This window comes from Lynx canadensis, chromosome A3, assembly GCF_007474595.2.
Source record: "Lynx canadensis isolate LIC74 chromosome A3, mLynCan4.pri.v2, whole genome shotgun sequence".
Taxonomy (NCBI): Eukaryota; Metazoa; Chordata; class Mammalia; order Carnivora; family Felidae; genus Lynx; species Lynx canadensis.
In genome coordinates, this window is record NC_044305.1 from 133713086 (window position 1) to 133737080 (window position 23995).

The window sequence follows — 23995 nt, forward strand, 5'->3', positions numbered from 1 at the left end:
ACACAAGTGCTTTGTTGTTTTCTAGTGCGGTTACTGAATAGGATGCCTTTAAAATGCAGCATTACTTTTGTAAGCTTTGAAAAGTAGGTGCTAATGAGAACATTGGACCCCGCACTGTTGTTTTGAGAATGGGCTCTGACCACTGCATGCAGGCGCCCCTTTTCCCTTTGCTCCGCTGAGTGTACTGGGCTCAACACAGCCTTGTGCTTGTGGGCAGTTGTAGTTCCTGTTACTTTGCTACTTTTGTTACTTTAGCTACAGACGCCCTAGGCTAGTGGCCTTTCCAATATGATATGAAAGGTGACTCCTGGAATTGTTATCATGGTACTTTTATAAGAATCGTAGGAGTGATTGAAATTTAAGCGATGCAGCAAAGGCAGTACCTCAGAGGGAAATGTATAGCCGTAAATGCCGATGTTAAGGAGGAAGAAAGACCTTCATAGCTTAACTTTATACCTTGATTAACTAGGAAAAAAAGAACACATTTTTAAGGTTTCAAAGCTAGCAGAAGGAAGGAAAAAATAAAGGTTAGAGCCGAGATAAACAAAAGATTAGAATAACTATAGAATTGACCAAACCAAAAGTTGTTTCTTTGAAAAAGATCGACAAAATTGACAAACCTTCTACTACACTGACAAAGGAAAAAAGAACACACAAATAACTAAAATCAGAAAGTGACGGTACTACCACCAATCATACAAGAATAAAAAGAATTGCAAGAGAATATTCAGTAGGTGCAGAAAAGGCATTTGACAAAATCCAGCATCCTTTCACAATAGAAACACATAGAAAACTGGGAATACAAAGGAGCTTACCCAACATGAAAAGGCGTTTGTAAAAAAACCCACTGCTAACCTCATTCTCCATGGCGAAACACTGCAAGTTTCCCCACTAAGACAGAACGTGATAAGGACCCCTGCTGCTGTGGGTTGCATGTGTCTCTCCCAAGTTCATATGTTGAAACCCTATTCCTCAATGTGATCATATTGGAGGTGGGGGCTCTGGGATGTAAATAGGTTCAGATGAGGTCATGAGGGTAGAGTCCTGGGATTAGTGTCCTTACAAGAAGAGACAGTTAGCTGCAAACCAGGGAGAGGGTTCTCATCAGAACCTGACTGTGCTGGCACCATGATCTCAGACTTCCATATTCCAAGAACTGTAAGAAATAAATGTTTTTTAAATCACCCAGTCTATGATATTTTGGTATAGCAGCCTGCAGCTGACTCAGACACCCACTTTCACTACCACTGTTCACTATTACACTGGAAGATCTAGTGAGTGCAATTGGACAAAAAGCAGGAGGAAAAAGATCCAAATTGGAAAGGAAGAAATAACACTATCTCCAATCGCAAATGATGTGATCCTGTATATAGAAAATCTCAAGGAATCCACAAGAAAGCTGCTAGAGCTAACAAGTTCAACAAAGTTGCAGGCTACAGATCAACACAATATCATTTGTGTTTCTGTACCTCTGCAGTGAACTATCTGAAAGGAAATTAAGAAAGCAATTCTAGGGGTACCTGGGGGCTCACTTGGTTAAGCATCCAACTCTTGATCTCAGCTCAGTTCTTGGTCTCAGGGTCTGTGAGTTCAAGCCCTGTGTTGGACACCACACTGGGTGTGGAGCCTACTAAAAAAGAAGAAGCAGCAGAAGCAGAAGAAGAAGAAGAAGAAAGCAATTAAATTTACTATTGCATCTAAAAGAATAAAATACCCAGAAATAATTAAGAAAAATATTTTTAATGTTTATTTATTTTTGGGAGACAGAGACAGACCATGAGCAGGGGAGGGGCAGAGAGAGAGGGAGACACAGAATCCGAAGCGGGCTCCAGGCTCTGAGCTGTCCGCACAGAGCCCGTCGCGGGGCTTGAGCTCACGGACCGCTAGATCATGACCTGAGCCAGAGTTGGACACTTAACCAACTGAGCCACCCGGGCGCCCCTGCCCCCCACCCCCAGGAATAAATTTAACCAACAAGGTTAAAGGCTTGTACAATGAAAACTATGAATTGCTAAATTAAAGAAGATCTAAAAAAATCTAAATGGAAATATATCTCATGTTCATCAGTGGGAAGACTGAATATTAAGATGTCAGAACTACGCAAAGTGATCTACAGATTTAATACAATCCCTACCAAAAATAGCCTTGTTTTGCAGAAATGGAAACCTGATTCTCAGATTCACATGAAATTGCAAAGCATCCCAAATAGCCAAAACAATCTTGAAAAGATTCTTCTTGAAAAAGAAGAAAGTTGGAGGACTCACACTTCTCAATTTCAAAACTTACTACAGACCTACGGTGATCAAAACAATGAGGCACTGGCCTAAGAATGGGGAGATAGACCAATGAAATAAAATTGAACATTCAGAAATAAACTGATACATCTGTGGGCTGCTTGAGCTTTGACGAGGGTGCCAAGCCCATTTCATGGGGGAAAGAATGGTTTCTTCCACAAATGGTGCTGGGACGACTAGATCTCTACGTGCCAAAGAATGAAGTTGGACCCCCATTTCACACCACGTATGAAAATGAACTCTTAAGTGGATCAACCTACTCTTTTCCAAGCGTAAATCTCTTTTCAATATCAGAAAGTGTAATTACAGTGAAAATTATTACAGAAGAATAGAGCTCTTTGGGAACAATGTATTTTTTTCTTTGTATTCGTTCTACAAATATTTATTAAGCAAAAGTGATGTGACACTATTCTGCTCTAGGCTCTGGAGATACAATAGTGAACAAAACTGAACCTCTTCCAAGCTTTAAAGGAACTTACGGTCTAGAGGGGGAATAGACATCAACAAAATAATTCCACTAATGATTATCAAATTCCGGTTGGGATATGTGGTGTGCAGGAAAGTAAATGTGCTACGAGGGTCTGCTCTTGGGAAAGACTTGCTTGAAGAGGCGGGGAGTTGGGTCGAGACAAAGGGGGAGTAGGAATTAGCGGGGTCAAGACCGAACAAGAGAGCGTAGTTAGCTCCTGAGGCGTTCTGGGTTTTCAGTGGTCTTTCCACACATGTGGACTTCACTTCATCTTTTGTTTCACACCCATTGGCAGTGGTGCTGAGGAGCTGTTTTCTGTCTGTGTTCCATCTCCATCCCGGAATCTCAAAAGTGCTCTGTGCATAGAGTGTTATTTAATAAATGGGCATTCACTGATCGAATGTATTTGAGCCCAGTAGGGGTTGAATTTGTCTTAAGGTAATAAAATTGTGAGGCAGTTAAGAGTGTTCTCTAAGTTTTTGAAGGAATTTTGTCTTCTTTTTAACCTTGTAGGATTAAATAATGACATTATCAGGCAGCTACTTTTAGATAAAGTGTGACAAATCATGCCTTCTTCATAAATTATGCTTTTAGAACCTGTTTATATTTTGATTCAAAATAGAAATTTTTTTTTCCCCCATGTAATTTAAGACCTCATTTTGAATGCAAGCGATTTGAATGGCTTATGTAATTTCTGCCAGGGAATTAATACGGACTTTCTATAAACCACTGTCATTTGTAATCAGAATGCCTTTAACTTACATTGCTGTTGGCGTTAACAAGTATTGCTAGATTGGTAGCATAGAAAGAAATTGCATTTAAACTTACCAGGAGCTCATTGATGCCTGAGGCTTTATAATGCTTTCTGTGGGCCATTTAACTGCTGGCAACTTTAATTCACATGATTCATAATACTGGAAATTCAAATTCACTCTTAATTGAAAAGTGAAGTTACTTAAATTCTTTAAATACTAACCTTTGGAAAAATATCTGAAAAATAAAGACACATATGATTTTAGTGGCCCATTGCCAAAAGATTATCATTTACATAAATATCTCTTTCAGTGGAAGAGTTTAACGTATTGAGCTCAAAAGGTTAGAATCGAGACTTCAATCTGGAAACCAGCAGTAGACTGTTGGCTTGTGAACAGCAGTATTGTTCATCATATTGAGAACACTGTTCACATTCAAGTTTAAGCAGAGCTGGCATTAAAATTCAGTTAATTTGTTTCATGTGACTTGTCAGCTGTGTGTTTTTATCTAAATCTTTCTAGCTTCCCTTCTTAGTATTTTATATTCCACTCCTGAAACAGATGAACTACCTTTTTAACTGTTTAAACTCTGAAATCTTGGCCACTTCTGCAAATGAGTCTTTGCAACCATTCTCCTAGGTTTTTCATTTCATTTAAAATATATCACTGATCAGTTTGAATGCCATTTTAATTTATTAAAAAGTAATCCCATCAGAGGGTTCTTCTGTTTTGTGCAGGTGTGCGTGAGTCCGTGCAAGAGACTCCCTGAGGCTCATTAACACAAAATCCTTGTCCTTGTGTCCTCACCGGCACCCTGTCTTTTCTTGTTTGCTAATTTTGTTCCCTGGGCTTTCCCTCGGATGGCTTTTAATATTTGGCTACTAGCCCAGGATTGGGTCTGAGCAGTAAAGAAATAGAAAATAAAACCTTTTTGAAACAGGAAAAACCTGTACTAACTTTTTTCTAGTGTATGTAATTTATTTAAAAATTATCATTTACTTCTTCTTTTCTTTGCAAGCTAAGGACGGTGGTATTCCATAATAAATGTGGGGTTGAGAGCTGGTCAACTTCTCTTGCCCAGTTGCGTGGCTTTGGTCAGGCTGGCTCATTTGTCTGAGGCTCGCTCTGCTGTGTGTAAAATGGTAACTCCTTTAACCTTCACCAAAAGGTCCTCATCCACATGTGAAGAGCCTGAAAAACCTGCTTTCTTTCCTGTTCCCTAGCCCGAGTCCTGCCTGTGGCCAAAGGCGTTCTGATTCTGACCTCACACTTGTTTAGTCATTTTGTAACTGCAAATTTTTTTGTCCTTAAAATTTTTTTATGATGTGTAATGTGATATTTATTTTTATGAATAGATTTTAAGTTACATGTAGAATTTTCCTTTCTAATAGTGACATTAATGACCTTTTCCATTTGTTTCTTGTTTAAGGATATCAAAGAATATTCCAACAACTAAAGATGTTGAGCCACTGCTTGAAATAGATGGAGATATAAGAAACTTTGAAGTGTTCTTGTCTTCAAGGACCCCAGTTCTTGTGGCTCGAGACGTAAAAACCTTTTTGCCATGCACTGTAAACCTAGACCCCAAACTACGGGAAATTATTGCAGGTGGGTATTGGTAGTAAGTTTAATTTTTCTTATCTGAAGTCCTCAAAATGTTTCCCATTTCTAACTTAGCGATGTAAGTTTCTCTTGCTCCATGAGATACCAGGAAATACTGAACCAAGCACTACACAGGAGAATTTGTGGAATTGAGGATTAAGAATCTTGACATTCCTTAGAAAATGTTAAGTAATGTTATTTATTAAATTCATTTTATTCTAATATTTTTCATGAGAACCCACACACCTGACTTAACTGCTTGAGAGTCAAATTTTGAGATATAGTCACCATTTTAAGATGTCAGCCCATTATGGGGCGCCTGGGTAGCTCAGTCGGTTAGGCATCTGACTTCGACTCAGGGCATGATCTCACGGTTTGTGAGTTCGAGCCCCGCGTCGGGCTCTGTGCTGACAGCTCAGAGCCTGGAGCCTGCTTCGGACTCCGTGTCGTCTTCTCTCTCTGCCCCTCCCCCACTTGTGCTCTGTTTCTCTCTGTCTCTAAAAATAAATAAATGTAAAAAAAAAAAAAACTAAGATGTCAGCCCATTGTAATTTTTCTGTGACCAAGCTTAATATAGGAGTCTTTATCCGAGGGGGCAAAATATGGTTATCTAAATTTTAACTTAAATTTGTGGACTGGAAATTGAGGATAGTGACGTTGAAGTTTTGGAATAATTTCACTTGTCCTTGAGGCACCACTACATGCACATGCACACACACAAAATCTTTATTGAGACACGTTATCTTTGGTGTGGCACTGCTGACCCGCCTTTGAGTTTTCCGGGAGTTATGAAGAGAGAGCCTGAAACTACTTGTACATTCTTTTTTTAGGTACTAGTTATAAGGCTGATGTCAAGGTGTGTTGTGTGGCCATGGAATTGGTTGTGGTTGTTCAGAGATGGATGAGTCATATACTTTGCAAGCCCACAGCTTAGCGATCATTGTATTTATTAATATCAGACAGGTGTGAATTATTAATAGTAACACTTAATGGATCATAAACAATTGTTAGAATAGCACAAGTACCTTAAAAAGTCAAAGAAAAAATTATTGCTCTGGTAACTGAAGAGAAGAATCCAGATGGTGACTTTTCAAATGGTGACAAAAGCTTTAATGCAAACTAGTTGGGTTTTTCCTCTCTGGAATGACTATGGACAAGGTTTTCCGAGCCAAGATTTCCTGTCTCCTTTAAGCCAGTTGGAATTCTTGGCAAGTGAAAAAAGCATGTCTCTGTCTGGTAACCGAAGAAGGAGGTGATAGTTGGACTAATTACTAAAGTCCTGTTTCCTTTTGCCTTCTGGGGTATCATTTAATCTTTTAGATGTTCGTGCTGCGAGGGACCAGATTAATATCGGCGGACTTGCATACCCCCCGCTGCCTTTACACGAAGCTCCTCCAAGGCCACCGTCAGGCTACAGTCAGCCTCCGTCTGTCTGTTCTTCTTCTACTTCCTTCAACGGACCGTTTGGAGGTGGGGTCGTGTCTCCCCAGCCTCACAGCAGCTATTACAGTGGGATGACGGGACCCCAGCATCCATTCTACAACAGGGTAAGAGAGTGCTGGGAATCCTCAATTTTAAGAACTTGTTTGGGGGAAATATCAGAAGTTTTCTGCTGTGGATCCTATTATTGTTTTGAAATGGCACTTTAGCTTTAAAATAGGAAAAATGTTAAGATGGAATTTAAAGTACATGATTTTTTAAAAATCAAAAGAATTTTTCACTTGGACGGGTTCTAGATCTCAATGGAGTCTGAATGTTAGAGATGCTTTTTGTTTTTATAAGAAAGTGAACTCCACAGGGTCATCAGTGACTGTCCTGTGCTACGAAGGGAGCTGTTTCTCTATTTGTTCATAAAGAAATGTTGCATTTGTTATGTTTGGTGTAATTACATTGGCATTTAAAAACAATGGTGAACTTGAATTTCCACAGTAGTTTAGTAAACCCATATTTAATGTGTGTTACAGCTTTTAAGCGTGAGATAATGATGGCAGATGCTGCTTGTAGGATTCAGATGTTATTGCCAAATAACAGCCCGGTGGCCCATTTCTAAAGTTATATTTCAAGTTTTGGCAGTCATGTATAATTGTTTACTTAGTATAAATATGATAATTTTCTACTTAAAAAGATGAAAGCACAAGTATCAGTGGTATACAGACCCTGTCAAGGTTAGTAGCCCAAGCTACACCCACCATAATGATCTTAAATACTAATATTTCCTACTGGAAAATGGAGCATTGAACCCTCCTTGTGTACTTTCTGGAACCATACTCTAAGGTCCGTTACAGTTTCTTATTTTTGTTGTCTCCCTCTTTAGTTTAATCTGAGAAAAACATAGAGGCTAGTATTCATAGGAGCCAACAACTGCATGCCTAAATAAATTTCACGTGAGCTAGGAAGAAAGTGAAGTTTAGAATAAATGTGGCAAAGAAGGAGTTCCAGAATTTAAATTAAAATTTCAGTTTTTGAAACATGTTGGCCATCTAAGTACAGTTGACCCTTGAACAACACGGGTTTGAGCTGTGTGAATCCACTTATACCAAGAGGGTTTTTGGTGTTTTGTTTTGTTTTGTTTTTTGATAAATACAGTACAGTACTGTAAATGTATCTTCTCTTCCTTATGACTTTTTTCTCTAGCTTACTTTATTATAAGAAAACAGTATATAATGCATACAACATGCAAAATATGTGTTATTTGATTGTTCTGGTCACCAGTAGGCTATTAGTAGTTAAGTTTTGGGGAAGTCAAAAGTTATGCATAGACTTTTGACTACTCAGAGGGTCAGCACTCCTAACCCCTGTGTTGTTCACGCTCAACTGTAATTAGGGGCACTATTCACAGAGGTCCTGTGAATAATGTTATTCTACTCTTTCATTCAGACAGGGAGAAAAAGGTAGATCAGTAGAATTTTATAATGTAGTCCATATTTACAAAAGTTAACTGTGGGGTAACAGTGTTGAAATGCAGGTTTTTTATTTAGCAGTCTTAAAATCTGCTGTAGTTTCACATAAAATGGCTCATTGATCGGTCGATGACAGTTGAGGTTTTGAAACCAAAAAATTTATTTATTTTTTTAATTTACCATGCCATCTAGGCTGATGTGATGCTTTAATAGCATTTTATCATTTTAAAAACACTTAAAATTTTCTCATGTTTTTAGATGTAGTTATTATTTGTTCTAGTTATCTGAGGTTTCCAGTCTAAAAGTTAAAAGCAGAACAATTTTCTTAAATGGCAGCAGTTAAAAGGTAGGGGAGGATGTTATTTCAGTGTAATGAAGCTTAATGAGTTTTAATCTTTATGTTTAGCCCATATAATTTGCTGTCTCCTGTTTATGTGAAGTTGGCTACAAATAAAGGCAGTAGTTACAAATCTCACTAAACAATGGATTCCCCATTAATAAACACACCTTATTTAAGAGATAAACTCTAAACTATAGGATATAAAGTAAGCTCTAGGAGTAATATTCTTGGAATCCATGCTAGGTGTTCTTGTATACGTTGAGACTTTTTTTTTGGTCTTACTTAAAGCTCATCTTTTTTTGTAAAGAACAGTATTCTATTAAAAGTCCATTCTGCTTTTTTAAGGAGATTGTGAGTTAATATTTGTAAATCACTTAGAAACTGACATATGGAAGCCCGTAAAAATGTTAAAAAGAGACTCTTGTGTCAGATTGTAAGGTGCAAAACTTCAGTTGCTTACAAACCTTATATTAAATCAACAATATGAAATTTTAAATACTGGTCTTAACTTTGGGTTTAATATCTGACAGACTGTGAGTAAGGTACTTTTTCTTTTGTTTTGTCACTTGCATTATTCAAAATTTGGAGTTGTGTTTTGTTGGTTAGTTTCATTTGATAAATCTCATCACACTTTGATTTCTGTAATTGTTTATCCCCTTCTTTTGTTACGTGTTTTTTCCATAGCCATTCTTTGCCCCCTACCTTTACACGCCAAGGTATTACCCTGGCGGCTCCCAACACCTCATCTCACGTCCATCAGTAAAAACGAATTTGCCCAGAGATCAAAGCAATGGCCTAGTAAGTATAAAAAAGGGTAACTAAAGTATTAATCTAATAAGACACATAGACAGCACTAGTAGTTTGGTTATTTCCTTTCTGTAGCAAAAGAATGCAACTTATTTAATAAATAGCGTTAAGACACATAAGCTATTACTAACATAAAATGTGTTTTGTTTTTATTTCTGGTAAATGTCTATGGAAGGAAAATGACTAGCAGCCTCAGTGAATAAATGTTGAGTTGTTTACAACCAGAGTTTCTGGCTTATGATGCAGTGTTTGTTACCAAAACTTTAAAAACTAAACCTTTACATCTGCTCATTTCTAATATCTTTTTAAGAAAACGTACATACATGGTATCTGTATATATATATGCACATGTACACGTATATATGCTAGCCCCATGGTATAAAAGTTCAAGGATATATTGGAGGAGCATTTTAATCTAATGGCAGAAATTAAATAGGATAGGGAATTATTCAAATGTGTGATTGAATCCAATCCAAAACAAAATACATTGTAAATTACCAGGTGTTCCTAATGGTCAGTTTAACAATGGAAAAAAAAAAAAGAGATTTCCCGTTAACATATTTTTATAAGTGAGAAGATAAAAGCTGTAGAACTTCAACTGTTTATTTAAAATTTAAGTGTCGCCGAGGGACGCTCCAATCACGCGCAGGTTTCGGTGTTGTCTGTGGTCGTGTTAGTGCCATGTTCATTCATCACCCTACGGCTCGGCCCCCCTCACCTTTCACCCACACTCTTGTTTTGTGTTGTTAGGAGGTTATCAAGGAGGATGCTGCTGAGGGGCTTCCTTCACCCACAGACTCCTTGAGGGTAACGGCGTAGCCTTGTGCTGGGAACACGGGCCTGTCATCGCTTCTGCAGCAGGAACGACTGTCTTAGTTGTGGTGACAGCAGTTCCCTAACTCTGCCTCTGTGCTGTGATGGCTGCTCTTGTAGAGTAGCTGAATACTAATAATGAGAGCTCACGGATTCATTTAAAAGCTAATGCTTAACTTTACCCTCTATTCACTCAACTCTTTTTCCCCTTTTTCAATGACACCGGGATGGGCTTTGTTTTTTACAGCAGCCACCAGGAGCAGTCAGTTGGTGGTATTTGTTCCTTGGTATTGAGCTGTTTTCACCTTTGACTGGTGGTGTTCTTCGGCCTGCAGTTGGTACTGCACGCATGGAACACTTCTGAAAGTTTCCCAAATCCCCCTTGAGGGCACAAAAGCACATTATCAGCTAGATGGTGTAGACCAAAACGGATCTGTAGTGTCTCATTCTTAATCTAGGTGTCCACAGTTTGTGAAACCTTAGCGTGAATGTACTATTTTTCTTTATCTGTATATTTATTAAAATAAAATTTTTAGATAAGCAGGTGGTTCATTATATAACTGGAATTTTTTAAACCTTTTTTTGGCTAACGCCTTAAGGCGAGTTTCTTTTAAAAAACTGTATAGGAAATCATTTCATATATTTATCATTCATTCAAGACTTTGTATTTAATAAGAGATTTGTTTAATGTGATGAGCCTGAAAATCTTCATTTACTCAGTGTGGAATTTAGGAACCCACTCTGTATTTTAATGTCTACTGATTAATTTACAGAACGTTATGCCCGTGTAAACATGATCAGTTTAAGCTAGAGCTCTGCTAAAATGCGGCGTGACGGTTAGAATTAATGTGGGGAAATACTACATCCTGAGCTTACCCACAATTTTTAACTTAAAACATGCATTTGGGTAGGCAATAGTTCTTTAATTTTCTTTGAGTTTTTCTTTGAGAAACTTTGAGTTTCTCGGAGTTTCTCTAAGAGAAAGAACCATCTTGGTGTTTTCACTGAGGAGCTGATGATTCTTTTTAAGTCATTAATGTTTCAGCGAAGTGTTTGAGTGACTCCAATTATCCAGGAATAATAGACACAATAAACCACTATAATTCTGTTTGGGTGTTGGGGGAATCTTTTATCCGTGGATCATTGCCACTGTATGCAAGAATGACTTTTAGTTTAGTCAGAGAGCCTTTCATACATACCTTCGTGCATGTAATGCAATTCTCTAAGCTAAAATTCCTTAGCAAACTTTTGATGAAAATCAGATACTGTAAAGAATTTGATGGTCTTAATGACACAGACATGCTGAAATAGTCGCTATTCCCATGCTTGAGTGTGTGGACAAAGACTTATAATTAAAAGATATCTGTAGTTTCTTTCAGGGACCAGTGAAGGAGCATCAAGCAAATTGGAAATGGGTTTTTGGGGAAGGGGAAATAATGCAATTCTTGCGATGTGTTTAGAAACCCAATAACAAAGCAGAAAGGTGCTCTGCCTACATTAGTGCCTTTGTTTAGTAAAATAACCATACTATTTGCTGTTCTTTTAACATTAAAAGGTAGTTTTGTGATTGGCCTAGTGAATAATAAATGCTTATCACGCTTTTTTTGCTTTTAAGAAATTAACAATGACAATGGCATGTAAAATTTGTTTGGTAGAAGACTAGTAAAAGTAGACACGTAGTTCAAAGCCAAATTAAAAGCAGTGGTGGAAATGTGGAGAAGTATCTGTACGTGGGAACCTTGTCTGGGATCTTTAGAGCTGAATCAACATAGCAGTAGTTAATGTAAAAAATAGCTAGCTCTTCATGGCTCATATGGCTTTCCAGTCCTGTAGTAGAAAATGGTAGATTTCTGAGATAACAGGCCTGTGGATTGAGTCCGTCTGCTCATTCAGCTGTCCCCCTGTATGCAGGAGGTGATGACAAGAGGCGCTTATAGATAAGTCAGGAGCTACACAAACATCTTGGGACAAATTGTCTTGTCATTACGGACACAGAATGATGAGTAAAAATAAATATAGAATACCACCAATAAAGCAAGACTGTAAGAGTTAACCAACTGGGATTTTCAGTATAAGTGGTCCCATCTTTTTTTACCGTAAGGAATTTTGATAAACCTTCATAAAGTAGAGCCTTATGAAAACAATTGGGTTTTCTCACTTAATTAAAGGAACACTGTAATGATTATAGCTTGCTTGCGAAGGACAGCCAAGGACTTACCAGGCAGGTTATTGGTATGTCCAAGTGTTTCACAAAAGTGAAGATGTAAAATACAAGACTCTATGCTAACTTTAAAAAATAATTTTATACTAGAGAAAATATATGCCAAATCTTATAAAACTGGGCAAAAAATTAACATTGGACCCAAGATATATGTTCCCCAGAATATCACAGCTAGAAAGGAGCTTTTAAGGCAGAGAAGTTCTTTTCAGAAATGAAATATTAATCAGGACTCTGGTTCCTAAAACCAGTAAAAGCAGAACTCTGGTCCCCACCTTGGACTTACCCTGCCTCTTGAGGATCCTCAGGAACTCTAGTACCTGTGGCCTCGTTCGGCTTCGTGGTACAGAAGAACGTTCGAGACTGGGTCTGGGAGATTTCCCTGAGGTTTACTGGAGGGGAGCGCCAGATAGATGTATGACGAGGATCCATGTGGCCTGTGTCACAACCCAGTCCTCAGACACGCTGCCTTCTTTGCTCCTGTTAATACTAAGCATGACTTAGCCAGGTATTTGATCTTAAGTCAAATAGACCCTGGTGGTTAGCTCTTTGCCTTGGACAAACTACTTAACATCTTGGATACCCAACTTCCTCATCTGGAAAATGCAGGCCTACCCCATAGGTTTGACTTAAGGATTACTCAGCCTTAGCATACTTTAAGTACTTAGTGATTATTATTACTACACCAAAGGCAAATTTCATGGAGCTTTAAAGACTCAGAAACTAAAACTGTTCCATGTTAAATTAAATGACCTGTGTCTCAATAGTGGGAGCAGTGTACAAATACACCATTCAGTGTAGATTAACTCAGTCTTTTATCTGTTGATGCTTCTGTGGCCCGAAAGGTGTCCATCAGTTTGTTTTCTTAGAATTTAGAAGGATTTCTGGGTTGAGTGCTCTGAATACTTTTAGATTTTGACAGCCTTCTAGGGAATTTACTCGGTGCCTTTACTTTCTCTCGGTCCGATTCCCACTAGGAAATAGTGGCATCCGAGCATCCTGGGACCATGAAGGGAAGGACCCAATAGGGGAGGGCTTATCTCCTGCCAGGCCTCCTCGGGGCATTTTGTTGCGGTATTTCAGGTTGCTCATAGGAGTATTCAGTCTTTTTATTTAAGGCATGCTGCTCGTGGTGGAAGCTGTATTTCACTGAAAAGCAGTCCTTCGAAAGAAGGAATGGTACAGCCTCTCTTTACCCTTTTATCCTTCCTTGAATTATTTAGCGCGGACTACTACCAATGCCTGTGTGATCACTCACTGGCTGCACAAACTTGAGCATCTCCCAGGCACTATTCTAGTGGGATGCAGCAGTGAAGAAAACTGATGGAACTCCTACCCGCATCGAGCTTCTAGGTTTGAAGGCTGCCGCAGGAATTATCAGGACTCTGAGGTCATTCCTTCTCAGCCTTCTCTGCCACAGGGTTTACTCGATACCTTTAGACAGCTTTATTTAGATCACTTTTATACCACATTGCAAAGGCATGAAGATAAATAGTACAAAGTACAATTGCGAAGAGCTTCAGAACCGCAAAGGCAGTGTCGAGAACAGTATCCTTATTTCCAGCGTGCTGTTAGAGGTTGATGAAAATGGTGGAATTAATACAGGCGTTAAAAATGAAGGTCTTGGTTTTCATTAAACTGGATCCAGTTGGAGTAACTCAGTAAAAAGTAAAAAAAGATGGGGCTTGATAGTAGATAATTTTTATTTCCACCACTGGCTTAGAACTTAAACCTGTTTTCAAACAAGTATATGTCCAAATCAAGCTGTCTCTCATTGTTCAGGAGCAGACTTGGACAAGAAAGCTAAGGACGCCGTGGGTAAGGAGTGGGCATGTCTTAGGTTTTACGTAGAGTGCAGGCACCTGTCCCCTCTCAGTGGCTTCTGTCGGGGTCATTCCTGCTTTGTAAAGTGATTTAGAAGTGCATTTTTATTCCGTTCCAGTATGGAAAAGTATTCACTTATTTTTCCTTTAATAATATAGTGAAAAATTGCATTCACCTCAGGCTCGAAAGTCTTTGTGCCAGACTTCGACCCAAGAAAACTTTCTTTCCCTAAGCGATTAATAAACTGCCACAAAATTGGTGGAGATATTTCCACAGAAATATACTGCAGTAATGATATCATTGAAACTCTGGTGTACAGTTAGAGGTTAAAACATGAAATCGTGTTCATTGCAGGTTTTGGTACTTTTTTTAAAAGGCTGCCCTTAAAATGTAGTGTTAATCTGTCAACTTTGACCTCATTATTTCTCATGCAATCTGAAGAGTGAGTTATGTTTTCCAGCTAGGTCAACAACAGCTTTCTTTTGTGTTTTGGCTATCTTATACTAAGCTAATTTCATTAGCATTCCTTTTTTCAAGTCTCCATGTGTGTGTATATATATATATATATATATATATGCGCAATATATATATATGCGCAATATATATATACATATATATGTTATATAATATATAATACATTTATATGTAATTAACATATATAGTAACTTTCTGAAAATCCTGTTTATAAGGTAGATATGTAAATTAGAAGAAAAGATTCCCATTAGGTGTTGCAGATACTGAATGTGTTAAAAGGACAACATTGACATCAGGCTAGCAGGGCCCTGCCCTTTATTAAAACAATGTTGTAAGTTAACTTTGAATCAGTATTGTCAGTCATCTGTAGATTATTTTCACTATTTAACAATTTTTACCACCACCCTAGTGGGTATAGAAGAATAATCAGTAACAGTGGCATCGGCTTTCAATGGAAGTTTTAAAAAATCTACATCACTGAAATCGTTCTGTTAATCACAGTATGCAGATACTTTCTGCCTTACGTTTAGGATTTCTTGAGCCATAAGGCTCTTAAGGCTTTCTTTTCAAATGGTATTTTAGTGCATCGATCATGTGCCAGATGCCCAGTGAAACAAACCCCAAATCTGAAAAGTAGATTTCTGAACATTAAGCATAGTGTGGCTAGATAATATTTCATTTTATGAGGTGCTCACGTGAATTCCAAGTGCTTAAATCTTATTAGTAAAGTGGTTCTCTTCAGTTGCAGTTTTTAATTAGAATATCTAAATATTAATTTTATACTGGTAGGTGGTAGGAATATTGACTTTTCACAGCAAATTTTATTTACCTGGTTCTCCTGTTGAATGTATGGCCCATGATTTATTCTTTTAATAGAAAGACTATATGTTCTGAGAGTACAGTTTTAATGTTACCAAGAGCATGTTAATGACATCACACTAACCTGTGTGTGTGCGTGTGTGCGCGTGTGTGCAACTGCGCATGTGTGTTCCTTGCCTGGTGCTGCTGCAGAGGTGTCTGAGGGGTGACAAGCGTGCTGCCTGTGTTTATTACATGTGCCTATTTGATGTTTTACTTAAGCTCGTGTCCTTCATTCTGTTTTATTCCTTCCTTAAAGCCGTGTGACTCTGGGTTTAACAAACAAAGACAGGTACAGAAACTTTCAGTGAAATCTTCCTACTCACTTTTCTTATTAGACTATTAGAAGCAGCCATTGGCACCTCGCGCTGGGCTGTTGATACACCTGTGCTTATTTCGGTGCCCGAGTTTATTTTAATAGCCGCTTTTAGCCTTTGCATGGCTCTCATTCTGGCTAATCACTTCTAAGCTTATTTGATAAATTTACCAAAACGATAGTGTTTCAGAGTGTAGTTTTAATCTACTTACAATATAAGATAATATAGTTGCATCAAGGCAATTTCGGTCTGTTTTGTTAGCTTTACTTTTCCCTAAAGAAATTCTGACTTGTGTGCATTTTGAAGTTTACATTTAACAGTTTAAACAAACTAACATCTTTTGTATTCAAATATCTGCATTAGAAATTTTTTAAAAATAAATTGTGATATATGTTGAAATGATCTGTTCTAGACTGATAGCTGATATATTTCAAATAAGAATGCATGATAAACTTTAGAATATTACCATTCTGTATTTTGTCAAAGTAATATAATTAGTTTTCTATTCATTTACCTGTTGAATTATTAAGTACTCTTTTTCCTTATCACTTTGGTACTCTTTGTCCTTTTATGAGGTTTCCATCCAAAAATCATTATTTTGATTACTAAGACTCATTTGGTTTCAAAATAATTGTATTATATGTGATTATTTTAAATGTATGTTTATTTATTTGGAGAGAGAGCGCATATGCCTGTACCTGTGCGGTGGGGAGGGTCAGAGAGAGAGGGAAAGAGAGAATCTCAAGCAGGCTCTGCACGGTTAGCATGGAGCCCCACATGGGGCTCGATCTCACAAACCTGTGAGATCATGACCTGAACAGAAATTAAGGGTTGGATCCTTAACTGACTGAGCACCCACACGCCCCTATATGTGATTATTTTAGAAAAGACCTGGCAGGTAATTACCATTTCTCCAATGTAACATATTTTAATTTATTGATAATTTACTCCTCATCTTGAAAAAGTCCTACCTACATATAACCAGGAGTCAGACTCTGGCTTTGGGATCTTATGATCATGTGTGTGTTTATCTTTTCTTATAAAGCTTCTAAAAGTCATTCAGAGAGTATATATTTTCTGCATCATCCCCAGTGATACAGAAATTATGTTTTAAAATAATTGATAATGGGGCGCCTGGGTGGCGCAGTCGGTTAAGCGTCCGACTTCAGCCAGGTCACGATCTCGCGGTCCGTGAGTTCGAGCCCCGCGTCAGGCTCTGGGCTGATGGCTCGGAGCCTGGAGCCTGTTTCCGATTCTGTGTCTCCCTCTCTCTCTGCCCCTCCCCCGTTCATGCTCTGTCTCTCTCTGTCCCAAAAATAAATAAAAAACGTTGAAAAAAAATTTAAAAAAAAAATAAAATAATTGATAAAATGCAAACGTTTTAAAGGTGCATAAAAGTAAAATTATGTGGAACTTTGTTTTTTCGAAGGACAACAGTGGTATCTATCAGCATTGCTCTATCGCTGAGCTCCCAGATTCTCTGTGGAAATAAGATACTCTAAAAGTTTACGTTTCCCCCCGAGCTGACAGAGTTAATTTGTTCCATGTCTATGATACTTTTCCTTTTTAGCATAGTCAGAAATAGAGTTTTTGGGGGATTAAAAAAACCTTTTTACTTTAAAATAATTTTAGACTTAAAGAAAAGGTATAAAAATAGTATTCCCTTCGTGTTAACATCTTTCATGACTGTAGCATACTGTTTAAGAGCAGAAGTTAAAATCGGTACGATACTGTTAACTACCTACAGACTTTGAATTTCACCGGTTTTCCACTAATGTCGTTGTTCTGGCCCAAGAGCCAATCTAGTTGTGTTTGTTTATATTTCTCCTTAGAGTTCTCTGATCTGTGACAGTTCCTTGGTCCTTCCTTGTCTTTCATGACCTTGATTATCGCTTCTGAAGAATACCGGTCAGGTCTTTTACAGACTGTCCCTCTGTTTGGGTTTGTCAGCTGGAGGTTATATGTCTCTGGTAAGAGACCCACACGGGTGGTGCCATGCCCTTCTCAGCGCATCCTGTTAGAGGGTCTGTGCTGGGCCGGAGTCTTACTGCTGCTAATGCTAACCTTAATCACTTGGGTAAGGCGGCCTCTGCCAGGTCTCAACACTGTAAAGTTGTATTTTCCCCTTTTTAACGAATAAATATCTTGGGAGAGATACTTTGATACTCTGCAAATATCCTGTTTCTACTTATACTTTTGCCCATTAAGTTCAGTACACATGGATGCATCTTAGATACAACCACTCTTGTTGTGGTGCTTTCTTAATGGTAACTTTCTGTTTCTTTCTTCTATAATTATTAATTCAATTCTATTAGGAAAAGCTGTCTTTTTATTCCTCAATTATTTACTCAGTTACTTATTTTCACTTAATTATTTCACTTACTCAGTTGTTCCTTTATGGCAGTATGGACTCATTCTATACAGAATAAGTTATAATCCATTATGATAATTATTTTGTTGATCAAGCTGTGACTTTTGAACCAAGAATATGTAAAGCATAAATGCATCCAGAGAGAAGAGACAGGTTGAGGAATAAAAATGTTTGGAAGGCAGCAATGAAGACCATTTAAAAGATGAATATCATTCTCCAGTAAAAACAATGAAGTGCCTACGCACGCCGTGACACGGATGAACCTTGAAAACATGATCCTAACTGAAGGAAGCCAGACACAAAGGGTCACATGTTGTGTGGCTCCATTTATATAAAAAGTCCCGGATAGGCAGGTCTAGAGACAGAAAGATTAGTAGTTGACAGGGGTTGGGAATGGATGTTGAAGGGTGGAGAATGACTACTAACGGGTACAGGGATTTCTTTTTAGGGATATGAAAATGTCGCAAAATGGATTGTGGTAATGGTTTTACAACTATGCAAGTATACTAAAAACCACTGAATCATCCACTTTTAAAGGGAGAATTGTAGGGTATGTGAATTATATCTCGATAAAGCTGTTTAAAAGGAAAGGAAGATAAAACCAATATGGTTATTAAGAATTCATAAAAAGCATTTTAAATTTCTATAGTAGATACTGGATAATTAGCATGTTGAATATTGGCTATACTCATCCAGGCAGAAAATAGAACTATGTATAGAGATAGGAAAACCAAATTATGGAAATACTAGTGTTTTGCTGTTAGTATTTTTTGAAGCAGTTGTACCTCGGACCGTATAATATATGCATGTTTCAAATTTACATTTAATTAAAAACGAACTCTGAGTAAACATGTTTGGTGCAGTATATTCCAAGTCATTAACTTCCAAACTTTTATGGGTCCGTCTCATACTTGTTAACTTGCAGAGATTCCCTAACTGTCATAAAATTAATACTCCAACTCCCTGTTCAATACGGTCTCATTCCCTAGCTATATTTATATATAATAAAGCTACGTGCTGTGTATATGCTGTTTGTGTGTATGTGCTCTCACATTACAAATTACGTTTAGCAACCGGGTAATAGGCAGTTTTGGCTGTGTTATCGTGTATTTTTGTCCTGATAACGGTAAAAGAGGCAGTAGAAAATATGTTTACACATCCTTGAGGATAGGATATTATTAAGTTAGATTGAGTGGTATACAGGGCAGATCATTTGAATGTTGTCTTTATCTGCTATACTAGTTGGTTTGTCTTTTCTTTATTGTGGTTATAGTTTCTTTAAATTTTTTTCTTTTTAAAAATTTTTTTAAATGTTTATTTATTACCAAGAGACAGAGAAAGAGCATGAGCATAGGAGGGGCAGAGACAGGAGGAGACACAGAATGCGAAGCAGGCTCCAGGCTCTGAGCTGTCAGCACAGAGCCCGACTCGGGGCTTGAACTCTCAAACTGAGAGATCATGACCTGAGCTGAAGTCGGACGCTTAACCGACTGAGCCACCCAGGTGCCCCCTAGTTTCTTTAAATTCTTCAAAAATAGTCCGTTGGAACAAGGGAAATAGGAAGTTGTAAGACCTGATAAGTTAGGGTTCTGGTACAAATCTGCTACTAACTAGCTATTTGTTCTATGACTTTGAAGTCAAAACTTAACCTGTTTAGACCTCAATGTCCACACCTATAATTGAGGAGATCCATATATAATTGACCACAGGGCAAACACTTCTTTAGTACGTCACCACATTCAGAAGTTGTTTTTCTTCTAAGTAAGTACTAGAATTATTTATTATTGTGATTTTTCTTTTAAATGAAACCACATTTTAATGGATTGTATTTACTTTTACCTGTGGTAAGAAGTAATATTTCTGTTTTATATTTACGTGCTTATTGTATAGATTCTTAAAGGGAAATTTTAAATTCCTTGGATATAAAATCTGGTCAAGGTGTGAAAACTTCAGCTCTCATAGACTATCAAGCTAGTATGTAGAGACATTTAAAGCTGTTCAGTATAGGCATTTAAAAAATTATTTCATACATTTACCTTTTGTATTTTTATAATACAGTCATCTGAATTTTCCCTCTTTGTTCCTTTTTTTTCCTTTCCTTTTTTTTAACCCCCTGTCCTTCCTGTGATTAAGGGCTGTACCCTACTTTTCTGCGGTCAGGCTGTAAACATTTGAGAAGTTGGCCTAGGCTTCATTCACGGAATGCTCTATCTTCATAGAAAAGTCGTTTTGATCAGGCTTTATTTGCTAGAATACAAGCCGCTCATTAAACTAGAACAGTAGCTAAATCTGTTCCCTAATGGCATTTTCCCATACTACACATATTTGTTGTTTTTAACCTTCGTTTGAAAATTTGTTATTAATTGGAGTACTTCTTAGTGTAACTTCATGAGAGTTTCTCTGTCATGCGCTACATGCATCTGGCATGAAATGCTATTCACACATGTATTTTTCCATGGCTTATCTAGGGGTCAGGCCCAGCCTCAGGAGCAGTGGTATCACTGAATTCAATGAATGTGGATGCGGTATGTGAGAAACTGAAGCAAATAGAGGGGCTGGACCAGAGTATGCTGCCTCAGTATTGTGCAACAATCAAAAAGGTGATGTGCACCCTGACCTGCTGACTCGAAGCAGGACTGAGGGTGTGGGGACGGGCTCTGTGGACAATGAACTTTTCAGTTCCAGCAGCTCAAAGATGGATTCTCTGTTGCAATGGGAAAGCTCCAAATGGAAACGTGATTCTCGCTCTTTTGTATCCTAAAATTGCCCTACTGGTCCTTAGTTTATAGGTGGATAAAAGACAGTAGCTGTATTACAGTGTTATTGTTTAAATTTTTTTTAATGTTTATTTTTAAGAGAGAGAGAGAGAGAGAGAGACAGACACAGAGCACAAGCAGGGGAGGGGCAGAGAGAGAGGGAGACACAGAATCCGAAGCAGGCTCCAGGCTCCGAGCTGTCAGCACAGAGCCTGATGTGGGGCTCGAACGCACTAACTGTGAGATCATGACCTGATTTGAAGTCAGATGCTTAACCAGCTGAGCCACCCAGGCGCCCCACAATGTTATTTTTTAAATGACCGAATATAAGTAAAAATGCCTTGATGAGAAATACAAAGCTCTGAGGAACTTCACATTTAGATAAACAGTAACTCATGTCTCCAATATGCAACACAGAACATTTAAAGGCTTTTTCTGTTATATTTTCTTTGTATTATTTGTGACTTAATAATTATCAGAGTAAACCACACTTGCTTCATTTTCCCCAAGTTCTCACTTTTATGTGTTAATAGGACTTAGGAGTATGTCCCATTTGATGAACCCTCATAGGTTTGGTGTGCGAGGCTCACATGCATGAGGAAGTTTATTCCTCCTGTGTCCTATTCTTCCTACTCTCCCAGCCACCGCAAAGGTGGACAGTGACGCCTGGGATTCGGGGGAGGCTTCCCATATTATACAAGCCTGCGTCCCTGTTAGAGTGGATATTTGCACTAAGCTGTGCTTTTTTCTTTTACTATAGTAGAGTAGAACATCAGTTACAAGCCTCTACTTTAAAGAATGGCATCTAAAAAAGTTTTGTAAAGAATGACGAGCATGTAAAATGAGATACCATTTTACTAATCTTAACTTACGTTTAGTCGGAAAGGTTCCAGATGATGTCAGTTTCCTTACAGATCTAGTTAGTGCTGATCCCTATTTGCAAAAGCATCAAGCATTGCCTTTCCAAGGTACAAACCTGACTCTCTCCTCCGGGCCACTTGGGTAGTATCAGGAAAGGATGAGGCCTCCAACTTGAATCGTGGGCAATTTTGTTTCCATCTTGACAGCATTTGCTTTCCACTCAGCTCTTTACTGACAGCCCTGGCTTCTGAGGCCCATCTTAGCCCTGGTTTTTTTTTTTTTTTTTTTTTTTTTAAGTTTTTTTTTTTTTTTTCAACGTTTATTTATTTTTGGGACAGAGAGAGACAGAGCATGAACGGGGGAGGGGCAGAGAGAGAGGGAGACACAGAATCGGAAACAGGCTCCAGGCTCCGAGCCATCAGCCCAGAGCCCGACGCGGGGCTCGAACTCCCGGACCGCGAGATCGTGACCTGGCTGAAGTCGGACGCTTAACCGACTGCGCAACCCAGGCGCCCCGAGCCCTGGTTTTTTAAGTGCTGCGAACTGCTTTGCATTTCTGCAGCAGGACCTCTGTCATGGGCTTGCTCTGTGCACTTGTGTCTTCACAATTAACTTGAGTGAACAGAGGAGGGGCAGAGAGAGGGAGAGAGGATCCCAAGCAGGCTCTGCACTGTCAGCACAGAGCCCCATGCTGGGCTCGATCCCACGAACCGTGAGATCATGACCTGAGCTGCGATCAGGAGTGTGACTGCGTCACCCAGGCGCCCTCATTCTGTCAGTTTTAAACACAAGTACTCCATAATTTTACCACAGTTAATAAAACCAGGCTTTGTATTTTGTAAAATCAGCCAAGGTACCTATTATTAATAAAGAAAATTTCATCCGTTCTTTGGGGGAAACTAGAATTCTAGAGACCCAATGTGATACAGTCATTTTTTGTGAATTCAATAAATTGGGAAATTAGTGGGTGGACATTCTTCATGGCTGAAGTTATCTAACATAGCTGATAAACAGGCTTGTCAGAACTTACCTCACTTGGAACTTAGTCTGTGACTGACACACTAACAAGGACAGATGACTCTGCCCCTCCCAGAAGCCTCGGTTCGTGTTCATATGTTACAAGATTAGAAGAGACGAACTAACAGTTGTGTTTATTGCTCATGACAGGGTGTAGGTAGTTTGGCAGATAGTTGGGAGGGTTAGGTCTCGGGTTGGTCCCTGAAGAGTGATTTGTATTACTTGCATGTTAAGACACTTGGAAAAAATACGGAGTGGTGGATATTGATCAAAGTCAGCTTGTGTATTGTATTATTACATAGGCTAATAACCTTTTTTAGGTCAGTGTTTTCTAGTCTGTAATGACTTTTTTTAGTGCTAATGGAAAGGTACTTTTTAATCGCTACTGTTTCAGAATATCTCATATTTTCTTTGTTTTTCTACTTGCATTTGTTTTCATTCAGGCAAACATAAATGGCCGTGTGTTAGCTCAGTGTAACATTGATGAGCTGAAGAAAGAGATGAATATGAATTTTGGGGACTGGCATCTTTTTAGAAGCACGGTAAGATATCTTATATTTATGGAATTATTTACAGTAGTGTATAAGGCAAGCGCTGATCAGCACTGGCCTAAACTGCTGTTTTTCTGTATTCTCGTAGGCAGAATATCCACAGCAGTGTGTGGTAACCTTTGTCTTTTGGACATTTCACTTGGAAATTTGGGGAAGAGGCAACCTGCCAATTCTCCACGCTTTCACTGACGAAGCCTTTTTTCTTTGACCTGCCTCTAGCCAGGCTCTCTGTGCCTCTAGGCCTCAGCCTCGGTGTCTGTCCTTGCCAGGCCTGCATCGCCCAGTTTTAGCAAGGATCACGTGAAGTCAGTTTAGAAAGGACTCCCACCTGTGCTATCTGATAGCCTTTGGTACTCGATCAACCCCCTCGTTCCCCATCACCCCCTAGATGATATCTGATCACCCTGGCCTGCCTTTCGGAGAATCCTGTCAAGTTAGTTTGGCCAGAATTCCCTTGACCTTGATGTTTCCTCTTAGAGATTTTCCACCCACCGACCCCCACCCCACTCCTCGCTTGTCCACACTGCTTTCTGGATTGGGCTCAGTGCTGTCTTGAGCTCTCTTTTCCCCAGTTGCAATAGTTGCTGATTAGAATCTGCTTTCACCATATCAGCCACTCTCTGGCTCTGGTTCTCTTTGACACACTACAGTTGTATTCTGTTTTGTTAAATGTTAACAAAATATAAACTGAATTTTGAACTAAAGTAATAATAACATCAGAGTCAAGTTAAATTTTAAACTAAAGTAATAATAACACAATGGCCAGATTAG

General features: G+C 38.6%; 1 protein-coding gene across 7 annotated transcripts in view; it reads left to right on the forward strand.

The window, feature by feature from the left end:
* Positions 1-23995, forward strand: part of KIDINS220 (kinase D interacting substrate 220) — a 96310-nt gene that overhangs the window by 66186 nt on the left and 6129 nt on the right. For 3 of the 7 annotated variants that reach the window (XM_030311691.1, XM_030311690.1, XM_030311692.1), the window contains exons 23-29: positions 4945-5123; positions 6438-6664; positions 9042-9155; positions 9915-9971; positions 15611-15643; positions 20508-20639; positions 23117-23215. In XM_030311691.1, coding sequence (XP_030167551.1) covers positions 4945-5123; positions 6438-6664; positions 9042-9155; positions 9915-9971; positions 15611-15643; positions 20508-20639; positions 23117-23215 — 841 coding nt within the window. The remainder of the gene's footprint in view (positions 1-4944; positions 5124-6437; positions 6665-9041; positions 9156-9914; positions 9972-15610; positions 15644-20507; positions 20640-23116; positions 23216-23995) is intronic. The other 4 variants (XM_030311693.1, XM_030311695.1, XM_030311696.1 and 1 more) reach the window with 2 other exon arrangements.